Below are 22,122 nucleotides of genomic sequence, written 5' to 3' on the forward strand. Positions count from 1 at the left end.
ACAGGTCTAATAATATAATAATTATTTATTGTTAGTTAATCTACCTTTTCTATTTTGCAGTGGATCCTCCCATCATTTGAAGGAAGCAAGTTCTGAGACAGAAGCAAGAGCACATAATTATAAAAGTACAAGTACAGAAGGCTCTGCACTGTCATCAACCTGTCAACGGACTGCATGCAACTTTGAGTTCTATTGTGCAGGGAGACGGTCATCAAACTCTAAGCCAGGACTTGCGGCTGCCGGAATGTATGAAAGAAAAGTTGAGTGAGCCTCCCTGGCAAGAGTATATTTGTAATAATCAGGTAGAACCATCACAAACAGAAGACTTCAAATTCAGTACCATCATTGTTCAACCACAGGATCTATATAAATTCTAAATATTTTATTAAATATATTTTAGTTTTATTTGTATAAAGGATTGCATCTCTAACATCTCTTTTAAAAGTTCTAAATATACTGACTACTTTATGATTAAATGGCTTTCAATATCATTAAAAGCAACCTTATTTTCAACCTTATTGCACAAGTTGGGGATAGCCAGATCTAAAAAAATAAATATAGGACATTCTTACTCAGACTCACTGAGTCCCATGATAAGCTCAAGAAGGCTTGTGTTGTAGTGTAGGTACTTATATACAACTCTTATACACTTGGAAGACATCCAAAACTCAGGAACAAATATCTGTGCTTATCACACAAATAAATGCCCTTACCAGGATTCAAACCCAGGACTGTGGCTTAGCAGTCTAAGTTACTACCGACACAGTATTATAAAGAGTATTACCGACTAGGCCAGACAGGTTGGTTGTTATTGTTACTTATGAGAATAAGGACATGTCGCAATATAGTTGGCTTTCACCAACAACTTGATAATGCTGTATTTAACCATGAATCTTGTCTCGGTTTTCTCTTTTTCTTTAATTTTTGAATCATAAATAACTTAGTCAATGAGGGACATGTGTTAGAAAGCCTTTATTTGTACATATAAAATATTTAGAAGAGGGAATTAAAGTAAAGTAGTAGTCATATATTATGTTGCCTATCCTCAGGACACCCCAGAGGTGCAGAGCCCCCACAAGATTCTTTCACGCCATTCTGTCTTGAGCAACCATCTGCTGCTGGGTGATGACGAAATATTAGTTGAATACTGGAATAGTATTTATAATACCTAAGAAAATTTCAAATAAATAGTAGTTGAAACAAAATTACTCGAACTAAATTTTCGATGATTTGTTGTCGATGAAAAGTTTATCGGCGAAACAAGGGTACACTATGTGTGCCATGCCTAGGAATACCGCCTTTTCCATCTGACCTATTCATCAGGGTCTACAGAACCTAACTTCAAGTTGGGGAGTAGTACTCCCCAGTCGGACCCCTTTTAAACCCATATTTCTGGTAAACTACATGTACAGTACATTTAATTTCCGACGAGGTACAAGAGGTACGTCAGAGGTACATTCCACCATGGTAATCTGAGCACAATAAAGCGAGGTGGTACGGCTGCAGAGTATCACGCCGTGGCTTCGGCTGATGAAAACATCCAGCGAGCCCGATTTCGATCGAACGTCCATGCGCTCAAGGCCACGTCCACGACCTTCGACCGATAGTTTGCACGGTTAAGTGTATATTCATTATCCAGATCCGCGTCCACGGTCGCGCGACGACGGACGTCCGCGTAGTATGTTCCTAGCTTTAATCTCAGAACAGAAAACTATTACAGCTAGGAACATACTACGCGGACGTCCGCCGTCGAGCGACCGCGACCGCGACCGATCAGTGTGCACGGTCTTCGGGACGTGGCTTCGGCTGACCAAAACATCCAGCGAGCCAGATTTCGATCGGACGTCCATGCGCTCAAGGCCACGTCTGCGACCGTCGACCGATAATTTGCACGGTTAAGTGTATATTCATTGTCCAGATCTGCGTCCGCCGTCTAGCGACCGCACCTAAAGAATAGGATGAACCAAAAGAGGAGTAGAAAAACAATGTAAAAAATCTAGCTTAAACATTTACACTGTTTATAATTTACCGTAATGTTATGCCCTTATAAATAGACTCATTGAAAGAGTGCTAATTTTGTGATATCGCAGCAAAATTATCAAACGTATATTTAAAACGGTCAATGACTGTAATGTTGATGTTAAATGTTCAATAAACGTAAATATTACAAATTGGTGCAACATTGAGAAATGAATTCTTTAAAAAAAGCAATTGCTGTGACATTGTATTTATAATTATCTGTAATGTTACAAAAAAAATATACCGGTTATATCAAAAGGTTTTATTGAAGTAAATCTTAATTTGTGATATTGCAGCAACTGCATAAAACCAATATTTCAAGTGGTCAGTTGCAGTAATATTGATTTTGAACATTTGGGAAACTTTAAGTTTAGACATTGAAGTAACATTGAAAACTTGATGTTTAAAAGTTAATGTTGCTGTAACGTTGCATATGTAATATAGCTAATACCTTGTTGCAGCAATGTAATAAATGAACATTTAAATAACTTGTAATCAAAACATCCTTGCAATATTATAATATTAGTTTTCATTTGTCATGTTACAATAATATAGCACTACTAATTTTCTGAAAGTTTCAAATTACCAATAAGTTGAATGTTGTTGTCATATTTCTCCGACCTTACATTCGAAACTTACAAATGTGAGGTATGTAAACTTACTGCAAGTTATTGTAAGTTTCATGCTCAGTGGGTGTAGTTTATTCGATTGAACTAACTGCAAGCTATTTTTTATTTTAATATTAATCGCCAATATTAAATCGTAATCTGTATTACCGTATTAGTGAAAATAATATACCACGCCAGTATAGTCAAAAATACGATAATATTATTGTATGCTGCCATGTGGTCAATATTTCTACAACAAAACGCTTTGTTCTACGGTAAGCTGCTATTTAATTTCGAATTGCCCAGGTCACACTCTATTCCGATTATTGACCATCATTTACATTTTGTACAACATGGTTCTAAAACTGATACTACAACACTGATTTTAAGTTACATAAATCGCGGGAACAATACGTTTATGTTACAACTGACTATTGCTATTTAAATATCAGCACAAAACACGCCATTGCACACAAAACACACGCCAATAAAATTCAATAGAATAAAAGTAGGTACACTGTCTTGGAATTTCTGATAATAGTTAAAATATTACAGCAAACTGCATACACAAATATTGTTAAAACTGTAAATCATTATAGCACTTTATACAGCAACCTAACACCCCTCTCAGACTCTTCATAGGTAATCGAAGTGATCGTCATATTAAGTTTATAAAATTTAAGGTTTCCTACGTTGTGTTTAATTTTTAAAAGTTAGAAGTTCTTTTTCTAGTTGTGTCTTTTTGTAAATTATTCTAGACACAAGCACTAGATCCTGCGCCACGAGCGCCACGTGTAATGGTATTGGGGGACCTAAAATACCACGCTGAAGGCTTTAGAGAATTAAATAAATTAGATTGATTAAGGTGTAGATGAATCTAAGGAGTCTGAGCTACTATATGGGGTAGTTGTAAGGAAAGGCACATGGCGATTTATAAAATTGAAATATATTATCGCAAATTTATTAAGGTATAGGGCGTTCCTATCAAAGAAATCTATAAGGCATTCGTTATATAAAATGAAATCAATAATCTATGAATGCAAACTTGAATACACTACAGAAGTACGTACTTGAGGAAAACAATTTAGGCCTTTATCACTTGAAATATTTATATAAATTATAAGACAAAAGTGTATACAATACAAGTCAACCTATAGCCCATACCTTTGCGGGGACAATCTATTAAGTCAATGGCTCATGAAGTAAGGGAAAACCCGCTAAAACCCTTACTTCGCCTTATTAATGTAACGTCTACATACAATGTTTACATAACATCTATATGTTCTAGTTAATACAACAATACAATAATTCATTAGGAATTGTAATAACAGAATTTCCAAGACAGTTTACTCTAAACACAGTTTGAGTTATAATAAATGCACATGATGTTTAATCTGTAGGATATAACAATATAATATCGGTCGCCTTGTTTCAAACCTTTACGAAATGTATTTAGGTACATTAGATATCTCAGGAACTCGAATCCTGGTTTCAACAAATATATAAGGAATATATTTAACATAGTGGCGAGGCTCGAACTCGCACTAATATTCACCAATAAAGTGTCATACAAGATATGTAACACAAGGCTGAAAGAAACTGAAGAAGCATTATACAGTTACTTTAAAATACTAATTAACCGTCACAAGGTTATAGAACCTGTCCTAACAATAAATCCCGATTATAAAGCAAGAATTGAACTTGCCTTGCACTTGACAAAGATAATTAAGTATTTATGTTGTGTTACTTAAAATACAACTTGAGACGCTGTTTTGATAAAAGAGGTACTTAGCTCGTTTATCGCCGGATCCGGAACCACTGGCTTTATTTTCTACTATAAAGAACTACTAAATTAATCTTTAACAATTAATACAATTATATATATGATCAGGGAACAAATTGTAACAAAGTTGGAAAGACTTGGGTCTTCCTTGGAGTCTAAAATCAGAGTGTCCTCCACTCTCGGCCTTCGTGTTGACTGCAATCCCTACTAAACCAACTTACTTCTAGTTACGATAATGTCAACCTTATTAACAATAATATAAGGTTTTCGTCGCTACAATTATCCGATTGCGTACACGTTTCTTCAATGGGACCTTGTCCCTTCCAAGGCTCTGATTGGTGCGCTGTCTCGCTCTCTCCTACTGCAGCGGTGCACGTTGTCTCGTTTGGCGTGGTCAGGGGCTTGAGGGACCCCCGCTTTCACTTTTGCAACGAATGATACGGTCATGGTCAAATGCCTCGACACATCATGGGCTCCAGATGTCCTGGAAACAGTTTACCAAGGAGAGTAGACTTTGTATGGAATAATATACCATATTGGAGTATGATTACGTTATAGGTTTGGCGTACGGTGCATTGTGCGATAGCGGTTTTTCTGTTGTTCCAGTAAACTCATAAATAAATCTTATAATGGGTTTTGTTTTTAAACTTCTATAGAATATCTTTTAACTAAAATATTGAGCAATCCGAGAATGGGAAACAGCCTGCTTTCTATTCTTATTGCCGCCCTTTTTTTTCGGCTTGCCATTTTAAATTTGTTACTTTTAACCGATGGCAATTTTAATCACCTATTTATAACTACTTAGTAAAACACGTATTCACGTATGTGGAATACGGGTTGCCATCTCAAGCTCCCGAACGGATGAACCGATTTAGTCTCAGTGCGTCCGTACAAAGTTTGAAAAACACTGTATAAAAATAAAATTAAAAGAACCCATTTTAAATGTTATTTCTGAAACTGAATGATCAACATAAAATGTCAACGTCGTCTTGAACATTTGCTATCCTAATGCCTTTGAGTTTCAAATCGTGGAAAAAAATCAAATGTATGAAGTGGGTAACGAACCGTGAGATTTAGTTCCACGGACGAGGAAAACCGACGTCTGTGGGGACCAGAATATTGAGACCTTTGGAATAAGTAATAGTACCTACATACTAACCATAAAATCGCCGTCAACGGAATTTGCGAACAATATTGTTTACATATACAAACAAACCTTGTATTCAAAATGCCTTTAATTTCCATTCTGACTAATCAAATAACAACATACAACATACAATCACGCCTGTATCCCATAAAGGGGTAGGCAGAACACATGAAACTACTAAAGCTTCAGTGCCACTCTTGGCAAATAAGGGGTTGAAAGAAAACGAAACTGTGACATTGCAGTGACAGGTTGCCAGCCTCTCGCCTAACGCCACAATTTAACCCATATCCCATAGTCGCCTTCACTAATCAAATACTGGCTTAAAAATGTGTTATTCAGTCAATTAATATCACACCATTATCCTAGACCATTAAAAAAGTAAAAGAGTGTTAGAATAATGTTATTTCAACCATTCAGTTTTTACATATACATAATGTATGTGCACATAAGGACCAAATGATTCTAACGGTGTGTTCCTGCTCTTAATTAAAGACTAAATTGTAATGTAATTCGTGTAAACTTTTCTGAACTTGGCTTAAAAAAGACCTACGACTATTACGACAAAATTTTTGCAGATGTTAAAGGCTATGAACAAATTGACGTGCTTAAGTTTGTGATATATGTACATACTTCTTCTTCTCTGTAAGTTAGGTTAAACATTGGGTACCTACCTGGAGCTACCGACCCGAGTGTCATTGATACTGAGGTCGCTGACCCCAGGGGCCCCTTCTACCATTTAAGCTAGTTTTCGAGGCCCTGCGCATCCCGCGTGCACATGGAGCACAAGTCCTTCTAACGAGTGCATAGCATAAACTTCTTCTTCTTCTAACTTAAGAGCTTTGCTCTTGTCGGTGGTGCAATCTCCAACTCGTCAGGTCCTCTGCCAACTCCTTTACCTTCTGGTACGACACGACCTGAACCTTTTCTTTAATTTGGGTGAAATAGTTTCTCCTAGGTCTTCCTCCTCCCCTCATTCCTTCTACTTTTCCATATACGATGTTTTTGAGAAACAGGTTGTTCGGGATTGTTCGGATGTCCTCCCCGCCTCTTAGAGGACAACGGCCATTGCTGCATCTCCAGAATGCATACGACACTGACGCGCTCGCACGTACTTGCGTCCTTCTTAATTTTAACCAAAATCATGTAATTTAATTACTTACTACGATTAAACGCATGTCAAGAATGCAATTTTTTATTGAAGAAAGTATCAACCATAATTTCTGATCCTGTCGACCCGGACGTCATGCCTTAAGATTTGGAGCCACCAGGATCTTCTGCCACATCATTAAGCATTAAGAAGAAGATCTCTTTATGGATTGCCCCAGAATCGGTGACGTGACGGTGTAAAGTGAGCCAGTGATTACAAGGAAAATCCACTTAGCAACAAGCGAGCGGTCAGAGTGAGTCCGATCCATTTTGTTTGCCCCTTTAGGTATTTTAACTTTGTGCCCAAATTGCTGCCTTTTTATGGTTATTTTGTTATTAAACGTGTAGATTAAAGTCCCCTTAATCGAATTTAAGAATAAACCGCATTAAGGATCAAACAGTTTTCGTAATATTTCAAGTTTAAAACTTAAAAAATATAACTACTTAATTACTCATCTTTAACCGAGCGGCCGCCGGGCGCTCAGCGATAAGGAATTCGTACAAAAGGCAGTGAGTACCTACTTGCATTCTGGTTAGCTGATATATTTATACCCGTTTTTTCAATTTATTTATTTAATTTCATATGCTCGGAAATTTCCTACTTCAATTATTGGTTTCGTGTCAATTAATTAACATATTCAATCAATTATATTTGCCTTTTCTTTCAATATTGTACATATTGAAATGCAAATGGTTTTATTTCATATTTAATTATTATTTCGTATAAATTTATTGGTTTGATTAGTTCGACTAGTGCGAATTAAATCAAATATATTGAATTATCTTATACTTAAACACACATTTGTTTATGTTGGCATAAAAAATATTAAATTATTATTGCGAATTAGGTATTTCATTAATTTTGAAGCAAATTTACGTACTATTAGACAATAGTGTCAGTAAATATTAATAATTGTAATAACTTGTAATCTTTATAAATACAAATTTGAATTAATTAATAGTAATTATTTCTTATAAACACAATGGCACGATTAGCCGAGCTGGTAAAAAAACGGGGAGTTTATAAAGGTCGTTTAACGAAATTTGTAACGTATGTAGATGCTTTTAAGGATGTTTTGCTTTGCAGTGAAGTTGAGGTTTTGGAATTAAAACTACGTATGTCTAACATTGAATCGATGTTTGCGGAGTTCGAGGAGGTTCAGACCGGCATCGAGTGCCTGTCTCTCACAGAGGGGGAAGTTCAGACGCAAACAGCACAAAGGTCAGATTTTGAATCTCAATATTTTGCTGTGCTGGCCAGGGCCCAAGAGATTTGTAACGCATTTAAAGGTAATAAAAGGTCCGGCAGACGTGCAAATAATGCTTCTGAAACTTTCTACTCTTCGGCTGGCGAGAGTGAGGATGACGTGGCGTCGGTGAAACATGTACATAAAGGCGTTGCTGGGGTTAAATTACCCACCATTCAAATACCTAAATACAGCGGTGATTACGAAAGTTGGCTTGAATTCCGCGACGTTTATACCTCTCTTATACATTCGAATAAAAACATTAGCGACATTCAAAAATTCCATTATTTACGGGCTTCCTTGGAGGGAGGCGCTGCTCAAATCATACATGCGTTAGAGTTTTCTGCATCTAATTATACTCTGGCGTGGAAATCTTTGTGCGAACGCTTTGACAATACTAGGCTATTAGTGCAGAACCACGTAAAGGCAATTTTTGATGAAGAGGTCATAAAAAAGGAGTCTGCGTCATCAATACGTAGGGTTGTCGATTCATGCAATAAAAACTTGCGAGCGTTACAAATTTTAGGCGAACCAGTAGCGAATTGGGACACACTTATTGTGTACATTATATGCACAAAATTAGATTCTCTCACACTTCGCGAATGGGAGGAGCACAAGGTTACACACGAAAAAATTACATTAGAAATATTTACAAAATTTCTTAAAAATAGGGCAGACATATTAGAGACTATTGAATTAAGTAAAAATGCAAGTAATTATAAACAAGACTCGTCATCGAAGGCTACAAATAGACATGTTCGTGGCTTAGCTGCAGTTGTGAAGCCTGCCTTTAAAAAATATAATTGTCCACACTGTAGAGGTGATCATCCCTTATATTTATGCAACCAATTTGCTCAGTTAGAAATTGATGCTAGGGAACAGTTTGTAGGACGGATGAAATTGTGCAGCAACTGTTTAAGGGCAGGTCATAATGTACGCGCATGTAGACTCGGTCCGTGCCGACGGTGCGGCAGCAAACACAATTCTTTATTGCATAGGGAGTCGAACGCCACCTCCGGTGCGGCGCCGATCACGGCAGCTTCGAGCACCCCGGCACCGCGCGCTGAGCCTGCTGCAGTTCAGGCAGAGTCAAGTGCGGCTAATGACGTTATCACGACCATGTCAACAATTAACAAACAATCTTCGAGCTCGAATCGTCGAGCTCTCCTTGCCACAGCGTTAATTCAGGTTGTAGATGTTCATGGTAGACCTCATGAAGTTAAGGCCATGTTAGATTCAGGCAGTGAATCTTGCTTCATGACAGAGTCACTTTACCAGTCATTAGGTCTGCAATCTGAGCATACACTGAAAGAAATGTTTGCATAACTGTAACCAAATTTTAGGTTACTGCTTACCTAAAAATTGTGACTTGCGAACTACGTGTTACCCATTACCAAACCGTGTTTTGTTATTTGTGTTGAGTTATGAACAACTTAACTATTTATGTTACTGTTTTAAATTGTATGTTCTACTTATAACAATGGTAATAGTCTAGTAATAATTATAACATTTTGTGATTTGCAACAAAAGTACAAGCGCCATTTTGTTACTATGGAACAAATAATTTAACTATTTCACAACCAAATTGCTTACGAATCTATAACATCTAGTTGGTTGCAAACACAAAAATGTTTTGTAATAATTAAATAATCCTACATTTACTTAGTAATTAAACTGTTCAATTATTTTCTGAATTGATTTATTTATTAGTAGTCAAACTGTTCATCAACTGGTAACTAATTTAATTTGTTGACGTGTTACAATACTTAGGTTGTTAATCAGAAAGTTTAGTCTGGTAACTAATAACAAAACTGTTTAGCTACAAGTAGCTCGACCAATTTAGTAATCTATAATTAAAATGGTAATTCCACTATATTTTGTTAGTTAAACGTCGGATCAAATAGCTACCAGTCCATCCGGCAATTAACTTAGTACAAAAAGGGACGATATCAATGAATCCGTCCTTAAATTAATCAACGAGAGTATAGTAAAATCACATTGTATTGAAATGAATTGTAACAACACCTTTTAGTAGCCTTACCCGATCACTTATTACGATTCAGTTTAAGTTTTTAGCTCCGTCCTGTAGCAATTCCGTTTAGGTCCTAAACTGAATCTTAGATAATATTCGTAATAAGTGATCAGGTAATGCTACTAGAAGGTATTGTTACCATTCATTTCAATACAATGTGATTTTACTATACTCTCGTTGATTAATTTAAAGACGGATTCATTGATATCGTCCCTTTTTGTACTAAGTTAATTGCCGGATGGACTGGTAGCTATTTGATCCGACGTTTAACTAACAAAATATAGTGGAATTACAGTATATTTATAATATTTATTATTTGACTGAATTCTGATAAATATTCATATTAAGACGGGGTTTTACTTGAATTGGTGTTACTTACATTAAAAATAATTAAATTCCATTATTTTCATAAATAATTAACGTAAAGCGTCTTGATACGAATATTCAAATTTTACGTAGGTAGCATAGTAAAACTCTTCATTTAAATGCTAAGTACAGTTTTATTCAAATAATTCCTGTATTTCCGAAATATTATAATAAAATTATGACACTATAACATTATTTACTTTCTGATTTCGTAATCATCAAAAAATAGAAACAATGGAAATACTAACTTATGCTTATGTTTCGCTTTTACTTTAGACCAAGAGCTACCCAGTGCATTAAGAACAAATTTTATTTTAAATCACGCATCAACTGCATTTCGTAACGAACATTATTTACAGTTAGGTTTATTAGAGCTTTGATAGAATATCTTACAATTTAGACGGCGGCAACGTTAATTCCATTTCGCACCGTCATTCCGCTCTGCGTGCGATGGTCTCTTCTATTTGCGCAGCACATTTCACATGCATAAAAAAAATCCTTCCGGCACAATCAGCTTAGACGGCCACCAGAGAAGTTTAGAGTAGACCTGGTTTAATTCTTACTCTTGCCTACGTTCGAAGTAGTCACCAAAAAAGGGATCGCCATAAATGCTGCCAGGTCCAGGACTTCTTCACAATGTTCTGAAACATTCAATTTAATATGTACCTTCCTCAGTCCTCGTATACTTTTTAATAATGTTTTATTTTTGTACATATTACAAAACCATTTTGAACTTTTATCGTGTAAAAAAGGGTTCTAAATACAAAAACAAAACAATCGTTAATATTAAAAGATACATATGAAATCAAAGGATGTGGTGATGTTAGTCTGTTCGGAAAGAGAAGAGTCGTGGAATGTATTGGACCCCAACCCCATACATTTCACTACTCTTCTCTTTCCGAACAGATTCTATAGGTACTTACTTTTTTGGAAAATGCGTCCGTAATTATACTAATTATGTTTTGTAGCATGGCTGTTTGGGTAATCAGTTTCGCCTTGTAATAATTTCTTATATTTCCTCTTCTGATAATAACTGCAAAATATCAATATGTTTTCTGTGTTCTGAAATTAAAACGTACACAAATGTCAGAATACCAACGTTCACTGATAAAGGATAATAGAACATACAATAGAACTTTCCAACTATTCCAACGAATAACAATAAAATTGTAACCCCATAACCAAGGTGAACTGAAAACGCCGCAGTGAAAGGAATATAGGTAATGGTATTGACCACTCGTTTACTATGTTACTGGAAATTAGTAGTAGAATTAATTCCTGACCTACAAACCTACCTGCTGTGTTTACCTACCTGTAAATTGCCCCCTGTAAACCTACGTATTAAACTTAGGAATTAAGAAAACTTCCACCTAATTAATTGCGTATTCAATCCTACTTATGGGCATTAAGCACGTTTGGTAGATATCTACTTACGCTACAACTACAGCTCCCATATCATGCAATTCATTATTGTTATTAAATGTTGTTACTTACCATTAAACATCTAAATATTTACATAGGGAGGAGTCACGACGCTAGGTACTCCTCCATCGTAGTGGTACTAGTACACGAGGCATCTCACACTCGGAGGTTCTGGCTGACTCCGCCGCCGCCGCCTCCTCAAGTTCACTCATATTGTGCACCCGCCCTTGCCTCCAAGGTTTTCTTCACAAATACCATGAATTTTATTAATAACAACCGGACTGAACAAACTGTGATGCGTGCTGAAATGCTGAGACTCTCGTCTCGAGGAAACACAAACGGGAACGAACAGGTTTGCTTCGGTCCGGTCCGTTTACTGTGCGGCTGTGCGCGTCGCGTCATTCTGTTTCATGTTATAAACAATCGTTCGAGCTACAGATAACAAAAGTTTTGTAGTGTTTTACTAAACATTACGTACTTTATAACTATAGTTTTCCTTAATTCGTACATTTGCTTAAGTAAGCAACAAAGAAGTAAAATCACTTATTTGTTACAAAACTATTTTTTGTTAATAAATAGAGTAGTAAATTAAAGACAACATAATTGTTTGTCTAATATTTGAATGAAATTGTTACCTGGTAGTTATGTAAGGTAAAATTATTAGTATGCTATTAGATTTGGTTAAAATCAATCAAACACTTTAACAGTCTGCAAACATATACAGTTTTGTTGGAACAACAATACATAGTTTGGTAAAACGTAGTCTAACGTACTGATAATAATTAAGGATACATTTAAGTTAATTATAAAAAGACAGTTCTGTTGCAGCAGCTCTACTACTTCGTTTAAGTTGATTAAGTTAATAACAGCCTAATATTAAATTACTGCACATCAAATACAAAATAACATGACTAGTATTGTATTACACCACAAAATTAGTTATGTAAATTTAACTAAAATTTGTTTCGCTATAACTTGAGTTCAATTATTTCTGAAACAACTGAATTAGTTCAGTTAATTATTTCTTTCAGTGTATCGAATCGACAATAACTGGCTTTCATGACCAGGTTTCTGTGGTAAAAAGGGAATGCGAAGCTATAATACAGTCCAGAATCAATTCATTCAAAGCAAGCATTAAATTCTTAGTGTCGCCAGTCATATCTTCATCTCATGATGAAGTCTTTAATGTGAGCACACTAAATATCCCTTCGGGAATTACATTAGCAGACCCAGAATTCTTTAATCTGTCAAGTTACGACATTTTACTTGGCGTCGATATATTTTGGGATCTGATAGGTAGAGATAAAATCAAGTTAGGCAAAGGTTGCCCACTTCTTATAGAAACGGTGTTCGGTTATATCGTTTCTGGGCCTACAGGACGCCGAACGTCCGCCACAATTTTGTGCAATTTCACGAAATTCGATGAAATTCAAGATCAGCTTTCTAAGTTCTGGCAAATCGAGGAAGTTCCAGCCGTTAAGGGACAAATATATTCTACTGAGGAAGAGTTGTGTGAACAACACTTTAAAGAAAATATGTCACGCCAAGAAGACGGTAGATTCTCAGTAGGAATTCCTCTGAAAGCCAATGAATCCGAACTTGGCAATTCGTTCGAACGGGCCAAGTCGTGTTTCTTAGCGCTAGAACGCCGGCTGACGAACCAGCCTACATTAAGGCACATGTATGTTGATTTCATGAAGGAATATTTATCATTAGGTCACATGACGTTAAGTGACATAAATAATTCTCATGACAATTCGTATTTCACGCCACATCATGGCGTGTTGCGTGAGCAGAGCACCACGACGAAGCTTCGGGTCGTTTTTAATGCAAGTGCGCCGACCAGCTCCGGCTTGTCCTTTAACGACATCCAGATGGTCGGGCCCACAATACAAAGTGACTTGCTTTCTATACTTCTACGATTTCGGCAACACCGCTATGTCATGGCAGGTGACATTGAAAAAATGTACAGACAGGTGCTCGTCAATGAAAATCAACGTCACCTGCAGCAAATAATTTGGCGTGACGATCCTTCTAAGCCCCTCCAGACGTATGCTTTAAACACAGTCACATATGGCACAGCCTCAGCCCCGTTCTTGTCTGTTCGTTGCCTTAAGCAAATTGCGGACGAATGTGACAATGAACTGGTGCGAAAGGTCATTAGTGAAGACTGCTATGTCGACGATCTGTTGACGGGGCAAGAGACTGCCGAGAGTCTCTTAGAACTTCGTGCTCAGATTTCAAGGGAACTGGCGTCGGGTTGTTTTAATCTAAGAAAATTCCGATCGAACCTTCCAACATGTAGCGACGCTACCGACAGCAGTAGCGTTTGTTCGACCATTGTCGATTTGAGCGAGCACGAACAATCGAAAACTTTGGGCCTAAGTTGGTCTCCATCAGACGATGTTCTACAATTCGACATTAAGACTGATCCCACTCCAGATGTCACCAAGAGAGTGATTCTATCCACAATATCTCAAGTTTTTGACCCTCTTGGGCTATTAAGCATTTTCATTATTATCGGGAAAGTCATTCTCCAGAAGCTCTGGTTACTCAAAGTGAGTTGGGATAGCCCGTTACCTTCAGACATCGTCAAGTCCTGGCTTAAGTTTGTACTCGACTTAAGCCACCTGCAGAAACTCAAGATACCACGGCACGTGGTGTGCGAAAACGCAAACAACATACAACTACACGTTTTTTGCGATGCATCGAAAGATGCCTATGGCGCTTGCGTTTACGTTAGGTCTGTAGATTCGTTCGGTAACGTAAGGGTTCGTCTTCTGTGTTCCAAAACGCGCGTTGCACCAATAAAGGCAGTAACGATCCCGCGTCTTGAACTTTGCGGCTCTTTGGTGGCTGCCAAGCTCTTGGAAAAGGTTCTGCGAACTACGCGGCTACACGTAGACAGTTGTTTTCTGTGGACAGACTCAGCTGTGGTCTTAGGCTGGCTCAAAACGCCGCCCAACAGACTAAAGCCATTTGTTAAGAATCGCGTAGCCGACATACAAAAGATGACCAAATCACATTTCTGGCGTCATGTGCCCACTGCATGCAACCCTGCGGATTTATTGAGTAGAGGTGTCAGTGCTGCACAAAGTGACAAGTTAGACTTTTGGTTCAGTGGACCCAAATTCTTGCTAGAGTCTGAAGATTCGTGGCCTAATAAGTCTTTTGATCAGGGCCAATCGGAATTGCCAGAAGTGCGATCAAATGTGACGTCAGTCACTGTCAAACAAAACGAATTGTTTCCGTTTGCACGTTTCTCGAGCCTGCGTAAACTTAAAAACATCATGGCATATGTACAACGTTTCATTGCCAACTGCAAAAATAAAGTTAAAGTAAAAGGCACTTTTTCCTTGTCTGAAAAACAATCTGCATTCGATTCATTGATAAAATTGTCCCAAATGGAATCATTTGATGAGTATGACATTTTAGTAAAGGGTAAAGCATTACCTCCAAAAAATAAACTGTTATCTTTGAGCCCATTTATTGACGAAAAGGGTCTACTTAGAGTAGGTGGTAGACTTAAAAACAGTAATTTCACATTCGAAAGGAAACATCCTATCTTACTCGTAGCTAAACATATTCTAACGAAGCTGATATTTCGGTTCGAACATATACGTTTAATGCACACAGGAGCTCAAAATTTGCTGACTTCAATTCATGAAGAATTTTGGCCTATCGGGGGCCGTAATTTGGCTCGATCTATTGTCCACAATTGCCAGCGTTGCTTTCGTCTTAACGCACAAGCAGCCCGTCCGATGATGGGCAATTTACCTGAGCAGCGCCTTCAGCCTGGCTATCCATTCCAGACTACAGGAATGGATTACGCTGGTCCTGTATTAGCACTTAATAAGAGAGGTCGTGGAAGCAGGTTAGAAAAGGTGTATATCGTCATATTTATCTGTTTCACCACCAAATGCGTTCATCTTGAACTCGTCAGTTCTTTATGCAAAGACTCCTTTCTAGCTACGCTGCGTAGATTCATTGCTAGACGATCTAAACCTGCTACCTTATACTCCGACAACGGAACTCAGTTCGTGGGAGCACGAAATGAGCTTTATAAGTTCCTCAATGATAATGCTATGGTTTATGGAAAGCCAATATAAAATGTATAAAAGCCCATTTGCATCGGGTGTTAGGGAACGCACACTTAGTTTTTGAAGACCTTTATACCGTTTTAGTCCAAATTGAGGCCATACTTAATTCGCGTCCCTTATCCCCACTATCAACTGACCCACATGACATGAGACCTTTAACTCCGGGGCACTTTTTGGTAGGACGACCGATGACTGCTTTGCCTTCACCTATGCTTGTGGACATGAACCAAACCCGTCTCACTCGTTTTGAACGGCTGGAGCAGTTACGCCAACACTTTTGGGCCAGGTGGCACAAAGAGTACATTAACGAACTTCAACAACGCACCAAGTGGCGCACTTCAAAGGGCCAGCAACTAAAAAAGGGATCATTAGTCCTCATCAAAGAAGATGGACTCCCGCCGATGAAATGGCGACTGGGGCGCATCACTGAGATTTATCCAGGGAGCGACGGAATCGCCAGGGTCGCGGATATCAACACCGCCAGAGGAGTGATACGCCGTGGCTTCAACCGCATCTGCCCGTTGCCTACAGCTGACGACAAGTTGAAAGTCAACCCTTTCAACGCCGGGGGGCATGTTCGGGATTGTTCGGATGTCCTCCCCGCCTCTTAGAGGACAACGGCCATTGCTGCATCTCCAGAATGCATACGACACTGACGCGCTCGCACGTACTTGCGTCCTTCTTAATTTTAACCAAAATCATGTAATTTAATTACTTACTACGATTAAACGCATGTCAAGAATGCAATTTTTTATTGAAGAAAGTATCAACCACAGGTCGTGTCGTATCAGATGTTCAACTAGTGCGCCTCTTCTGTTTTCTATTGTCTTTAATATATTTCGTTTTTCTTTAATCCTATCTAGAACTCTAACATTTGATATTTTTTCTGTCCAACTATAATCCATTCCATTCTCCGCCAGCACCTCATCTCGAAGCTTTATACGCGCATGTGTAATTAATTTTTCTTTTTGATACGGAATCCTAAAAAGGGTTGATTTCTTGTAACTCTCTAAGCAAGCAGGAATAGTAGTGATGTCTGTACTCTTGCCTGATTACTCAAACGAGACTTTTACTTTCGAGTCGCATGAGACTGAGCTGTAAGTAGTTTGATATTTCTGAGTAAATGTCGCCATTTGCAACAATTTTCTTAAAGACAAAGGGCCATAATTATATTGGTGTAATGATTCGCTCTCTATGGATTTTAAGGTCTTGGTAAATCAAGCCAGAACGCTTTAATAGTGACCCAAAGGGCAGTCTTACCATCCTTGCAGAAAACATCAAGAGACATATCTGGCTTGTTCAAAAATGTTTGATTCGTATACAGATGCAAAAAGTGCAAAATATTTTACCATCGTATTATTTTGTGACGACTTTAGTCAAACTCAGTAGGTATAAGAAATATTGACGTTGATTGAAGATGACAAATAAGAACGTTTCCGAGAAAGTACGATGGAAATCTCTCATACACTACCCCCCTTATTCATAAACGTACTCTAAAGTTATCAAGCCGATAAAGTTCGTTTGTCCTTTTCTATCTCACCAATACGTCGGAAAGGGACAAACGAACTTTATAGGCTTGATAACTTTAGAGCACGTTTATGAATAAGGGGTACACCTGTAATAATGTACCCTGTCCCCGTCACATCCGCACGTAAGAGCTGTGGTACTTATTAAATCAAATTACGGAATATTCCCAGGACACTGACCTAACTTGACCACTGAATGTGACTTGAGGAAACTGCAGACATTATAGTCTTTTTATTCCTTCTAAATCCTTATGTGGCTTTAGCTTCAGCTGAACACTAAATGTATTCAAATGGCTAAGTAGGTACTTCGAGAGAACACATGCTTATTAATAAGTTGGACGATCATGATGACTTCATATTTTGGATTTTATCGTCCTTGGAGTGTTATGATTAACAGATTTCAAATATCCTTAATGAATGCCTAACTCTAGTCACGCAGACATTACTTAATTTGCTTGGATACAAAACAAAATTGATTGTTATCTAGGTTAGTTAACTAATATCCCATGCTATCAGGTAATAAGATAACAACAATTTAATCAATGTATATAAATATAATGTGCATAATGACTTTACAATCAATAGTATCGACACGGGCACAATGGAACAAGCAAAAGAAGACTTGTTAAAACTCCTTGAGAAGATAGCAGAAGAACAAAAATATGTGAATCACACAATAGATCTTAAGGAGATTAGTGCGGGAGGCTCAAACATAACTTCCATACTTTTCCAGTCCACGATTCGAGCCGTCGGCAAGTCAGACCTTCACCTCTTTGCAAAAGTGGCCTCTATGGGCGAAAAGGTCCATCAAAACGCTCCGATATCCTGCCCGTTTACCACCGAGCTTTACTTCTACACTCAAGTTCAGAAGCAGTACGAAATAATTCAAGAGAAATACGCCATTCCTGAGGATCAAAGAGTGCGTTTGCCGAAACTATACGGCTGCCGCGACGAATACTTAAGTGAGACATTAGTGTTTGAAGACCTAATCGCCCAGGGGTATAAGAATTTTAACAGGCAGAAAACCGCAAATTTGGAATATGTGAAAACGGCGATCGATCTGATGGCAAGGTTCCATGCTTTATCGCTAGCTTTTCACGACAATGATCCGGATGCATTTGACAAAGCAAGCGAAAAACTTAGGATGGATGTGTCTAAGATGGTAGCAATAACCGCTATAATGAAGCCGAAAATGGTATCTAGCGCTCTCGAAGTGGTGGAAGATAAGTATCGAGATAAGTTGGAAAAGTTTTTAAATCAGGAGCAGTGTCCTGTGCTGCAGTTTGCAGACATGCTACGTAGCAAAAATAAGAAAATTCTTGTTCATCGCGACTTTAAACCCAGCAATTTGATGCATCGGCGCAGAGTAAGTGTGGAATTACTTAAATCGTTTTTTTTATTTTTTGGATATTATATAAATGTCTTGACTGACTGGCTGATATTCTAAGACAGAATCGAAACTGCGAAAGCTAGACAGTTGAAATTTTTTTACACTTAGTCGCATTTAAAAAGTTTACAGGTGATGAGAGGCAATAGCGAAATATTCTCAATTATTATTGAGTTAAAGTTTTTTATGTTCAAGAACGTAAATATAAAAATCTAGGCCTAGGAAGTCACGGGGAAATGCTAGTTCGCCATCCTATGACACACATTTCCAAAAGAAATACTTAAATGGGAAGGGAAAACGAAGTATCGTGAGAAGTGTATATTATGTACAGTAACCCCCCGTACAGTACAAATATATGATTAATAACGAAGACGAGTTCCACAGCCGACAAGAGTTAGGAGGTCGGAGCGGAAGCACGTTTAGACAGACGCTAATTCACTATAGTACGTAGTTCCACAAGGGAAGCAGGGGACTATAGATAAAATTGTCTGTACCTATGATTCGATACATAGCAACTTTCAAGCGGCGAGCCTAACCAAATCGTAAAAAATCTTAACACCGCGATCTACAAATTCTATGGGACCTGGACAGCGACATCTAGCGGGTTTTTTGGTAACTAAACTAGTGTCGCCGCTCGGCATTGGAGGCCGCTAGTAGGTGCGCGTTCGCTGCATGCTGCGTATGCGCTGTGTGTTAGTGTGCTAGCTAGCGGTCATTACTTGCCGTTAGATGGCGCTAGTGGTCCATGTATGCGACGAATAATCGGTGTAGTAGTTGGTGATGTTACAGTACTACATTTTTGTTGCCAAGAGTGGTACTGAAACTAACAGTTTAATTTGTTTTGCCTACCTCCTTTGTACCTATGTATGCAAATTTTTCAGAACGAAAAGCTGGAGATAATCCCAGTAGACTTCCAGGGGGTTATAGACGGAGACCCACTGAACGACCTACTGTACTTCATTTTCACCGCCACAGACGAAGAATTCCGTCGCTTGCACCACCATAACATGTTGGACCTGTATCACGATTGCTTGACCAAAGCGCTGCGTCGGTTTAACATCGATGTTGAGACGGTCTACTCGAAAAGTACTTACAGAGATCAGCTCAAGGAGGTAAGGGACTTATGCATACTTTTTTAATACAGCTAGTTTTTTATATTTAAAGACACCATAGGAATAAATGGGGATGGTGCGAGTCGTTGGCATGCGGATGTGAAAAACCACAGTAAACAGTCCACTATATAGTGCTACAATGGCTCAACACCAAATTCGATGGCATTTTTGAAGAGCTAAAAACTTTGGGAAACCCGTGGACTATTGAAAGATTTATAGGTTTAATTTTTAATTTTATTGTGCAGTAACATGTAAATACTTATATGCCATAGGATAAATGAAAAAAAGACACCAAGGTTTTGTTTGTTTTTTTACAAGCTTTTATTCAACTTGCCTTGTTAGTATGTATGTATGTATGTATAAGCTTTATTGTACATAAAGGAAACAAAAGAGACACAGTTACAGAGTCAGTAATATACAATGTAGGCGGACTTATCCCTTAATGGGATCTCTTCCAGTCAACCTTATGTTAGTGTGTGTACGTAAAACATAGAAGCTTGACCCACTTCCCAGATTCCGATTGATCTGAAATTTTGCACACATATGTAAATCACTTGACAATGCAATATTATGGTATCATGGACCTGATCTGATGTCGGAGCAGAAAGGTGGTCATAGGAACCCTGTCCGGAAACGTCGTATCCCCATCGAGTATGGGTTTTTTAGAAACGCTCGGAAAGCAGTAGATGACTATTGAAAGAAAGGTACAGTCGGCGATAAAAGCTTGTGCCAAAATTGAAATTTTTGCAAAAAACTTATTTAATTTTTTGGCTATTTTGACGCCTGGTCTTTTGCTTTCAGTATTCCATGGTGGGCCTCACCATGGCCGTGGTAGTTTTACCTATGGTGCTGGCCGAGGAAGAGAAGATTCCAGACTTCGATACCTCAGAAATAACTGATTTCATAGTGGAGGCCAGCAAGACTTATAAGGAAAGACTGAACGGCATCGTTAACAACTATGTGCAGTGGGGACTTCTGTGAAGCGGTTCATTGGTGGATCCCTCAGAACATACTACAGAGCGGACGTGTCGTAGTAGTTATTAGTTCATAGCGTACAGTGTCGTTGTGTGCGTGTGTGAAGACATGACATTAATAATAAAATGTATCCAACTATATTAGGATCTTTATTGTGTTTAAATTTTTGGGAGTTTTTGATTTTATGCTCTTGAATTTTTTTTTCATTACCTACCTGCAGTTGGGCTTGGAAACATCGCAGTCACAGTTTAAATTGATAATTTTACGGAATTTTCCCATACCAAAGTGGCATTTATCTAATGATTTATATTAATCAATTTATCAAACGATTACCGTTATCTCAGGCCAACGATTTGTATAGGCCCAGATTGCCCTTGATATACGTTATGTAGAATTATGTTTAATTACATAGATAATAATAGTTAATAAACGATTAAATACCACAAAAAATTACAGTATTTGTAAGCAAAATTATTGGATTGAAATAGGTATTTCATGTTGGGAAGCAATTTCTTTACAGTCATTTTGCTTAAGCATCTCACCTAACATACATTCAAAACAGAAACTAGGTACCTACATGTTTATTTTTAAGATTTAGGTTAGTTTTAAGAAGTCCATTCCTTTGGCCACAACAAGTATAATAGAGGTATATTCTTTCTGATTTCCGCTTATATGAGCCGTATTATAGTTGTTGAGTTTTACGTTGTTTATCTGTTCAAGAGGCCCTTTATGAAATTATGCGTAATCACGACGTGCTAAGTCCGCTATGAGGCAACCCATGAAATACGTTGTATCGTACAGACCTGCGCATTAGACGACGCGTGTATTAGAATAACGCCGTGGCTTGCGTGGGCGACGGTCGCGCGATGGTCGCGCGACGGCGATGCGACGTATCGTCGGTGAGATTGCCAATTCCGCTATGTGCATTTTAGCTACTTTTCAGGAGAGACAAAAAATCGATTTACTAGAGAATTAGGTACAAACATCATTTCAATTTATATCCAAAATGTGTCAAAAATAGCAAGAAATATGTTGTGTGAAAAAAAATGGGAAATAATAAGTCACAAATTAAGATATACTCGTTTTTCTTAATTTTGTGCACATATGGGTATTGGTTTTGAGCTTACAAAATACATATGTGTAAGTCATGCACATAGGAATCATAAATACTGTTCATTTGAGGTTTATCAGAGTAAGTTATGTGCGTTTAGGGTAATAAAAACAAAACAACATGATCACTTGTATCAGAAAT

At 37.9% G+C, this 22,122-nt stretch overlaps 1 protein-coding gene across 1 annotated transcript; it reads left to right on the top strand.

Moving 5' to 3' along the window:
* Positions 1-17,998: 17,998 nt before the first annotated feature.
* LOC125228994 lies at positions 17,999-21,228 on the top strand. Its single transcript, XM_048133754.1, has 3 exons — positions 17,999-18,762; positions 19,665-19,895; positions 20,697-21,228. The coding sequence occupies exons 1-3, from the start codon at positions 18,187-18,189 to the stop codon at positions 20,874-20,876; spliced, it is 987 nt and encodes a 328-aa protein (XP_047989711.1). The 5' UTR covers positions 17,999-18,186; the 3' UTR covers positions 20,877-21,228.
* Positions 21,229-22,122: the final 894 nt, after the last annotated feature.

Source organism: Leguminivora glycinivorella, chromosome 8, assembly GCF_023078275.1.
Source record: "Leguminivora glycinivorella isolate SPB_JAAS2020 chromosome 8, LegGlyc_1.1, whole genome shotgun sequence".
Lineage (NCBI taxonomy): Eukaryota > Metazoa > Arthropoda > Insecta > Lepidoptera > Tortricidae > Leguminivora > Leguminivora glycinivorella.

Coding starts and splice junctions, on each gene's coding strand:
- LOC125228994 (XM_048133754.1), top strand. CDS start 18,187: ATGGGCGAAAAGGTCCATCAAAACGCTCCGATATCCTGCCCGTTTACC. Junction 18,763..19,664: donor ATTTGATGCATCGGCGCAGA/GTAAGTGTGGAA, acceptor CAAATTTTTCAG/AACGAAAAGCTGGAGATAAT. Junction 19,896..20,696: donor ACAGAGATCAGCTCAAGGAG/GTAAGGGACTTA, acceptor TTTTGCTTTCAG/TATTCCATGGTGGGCCTCAC.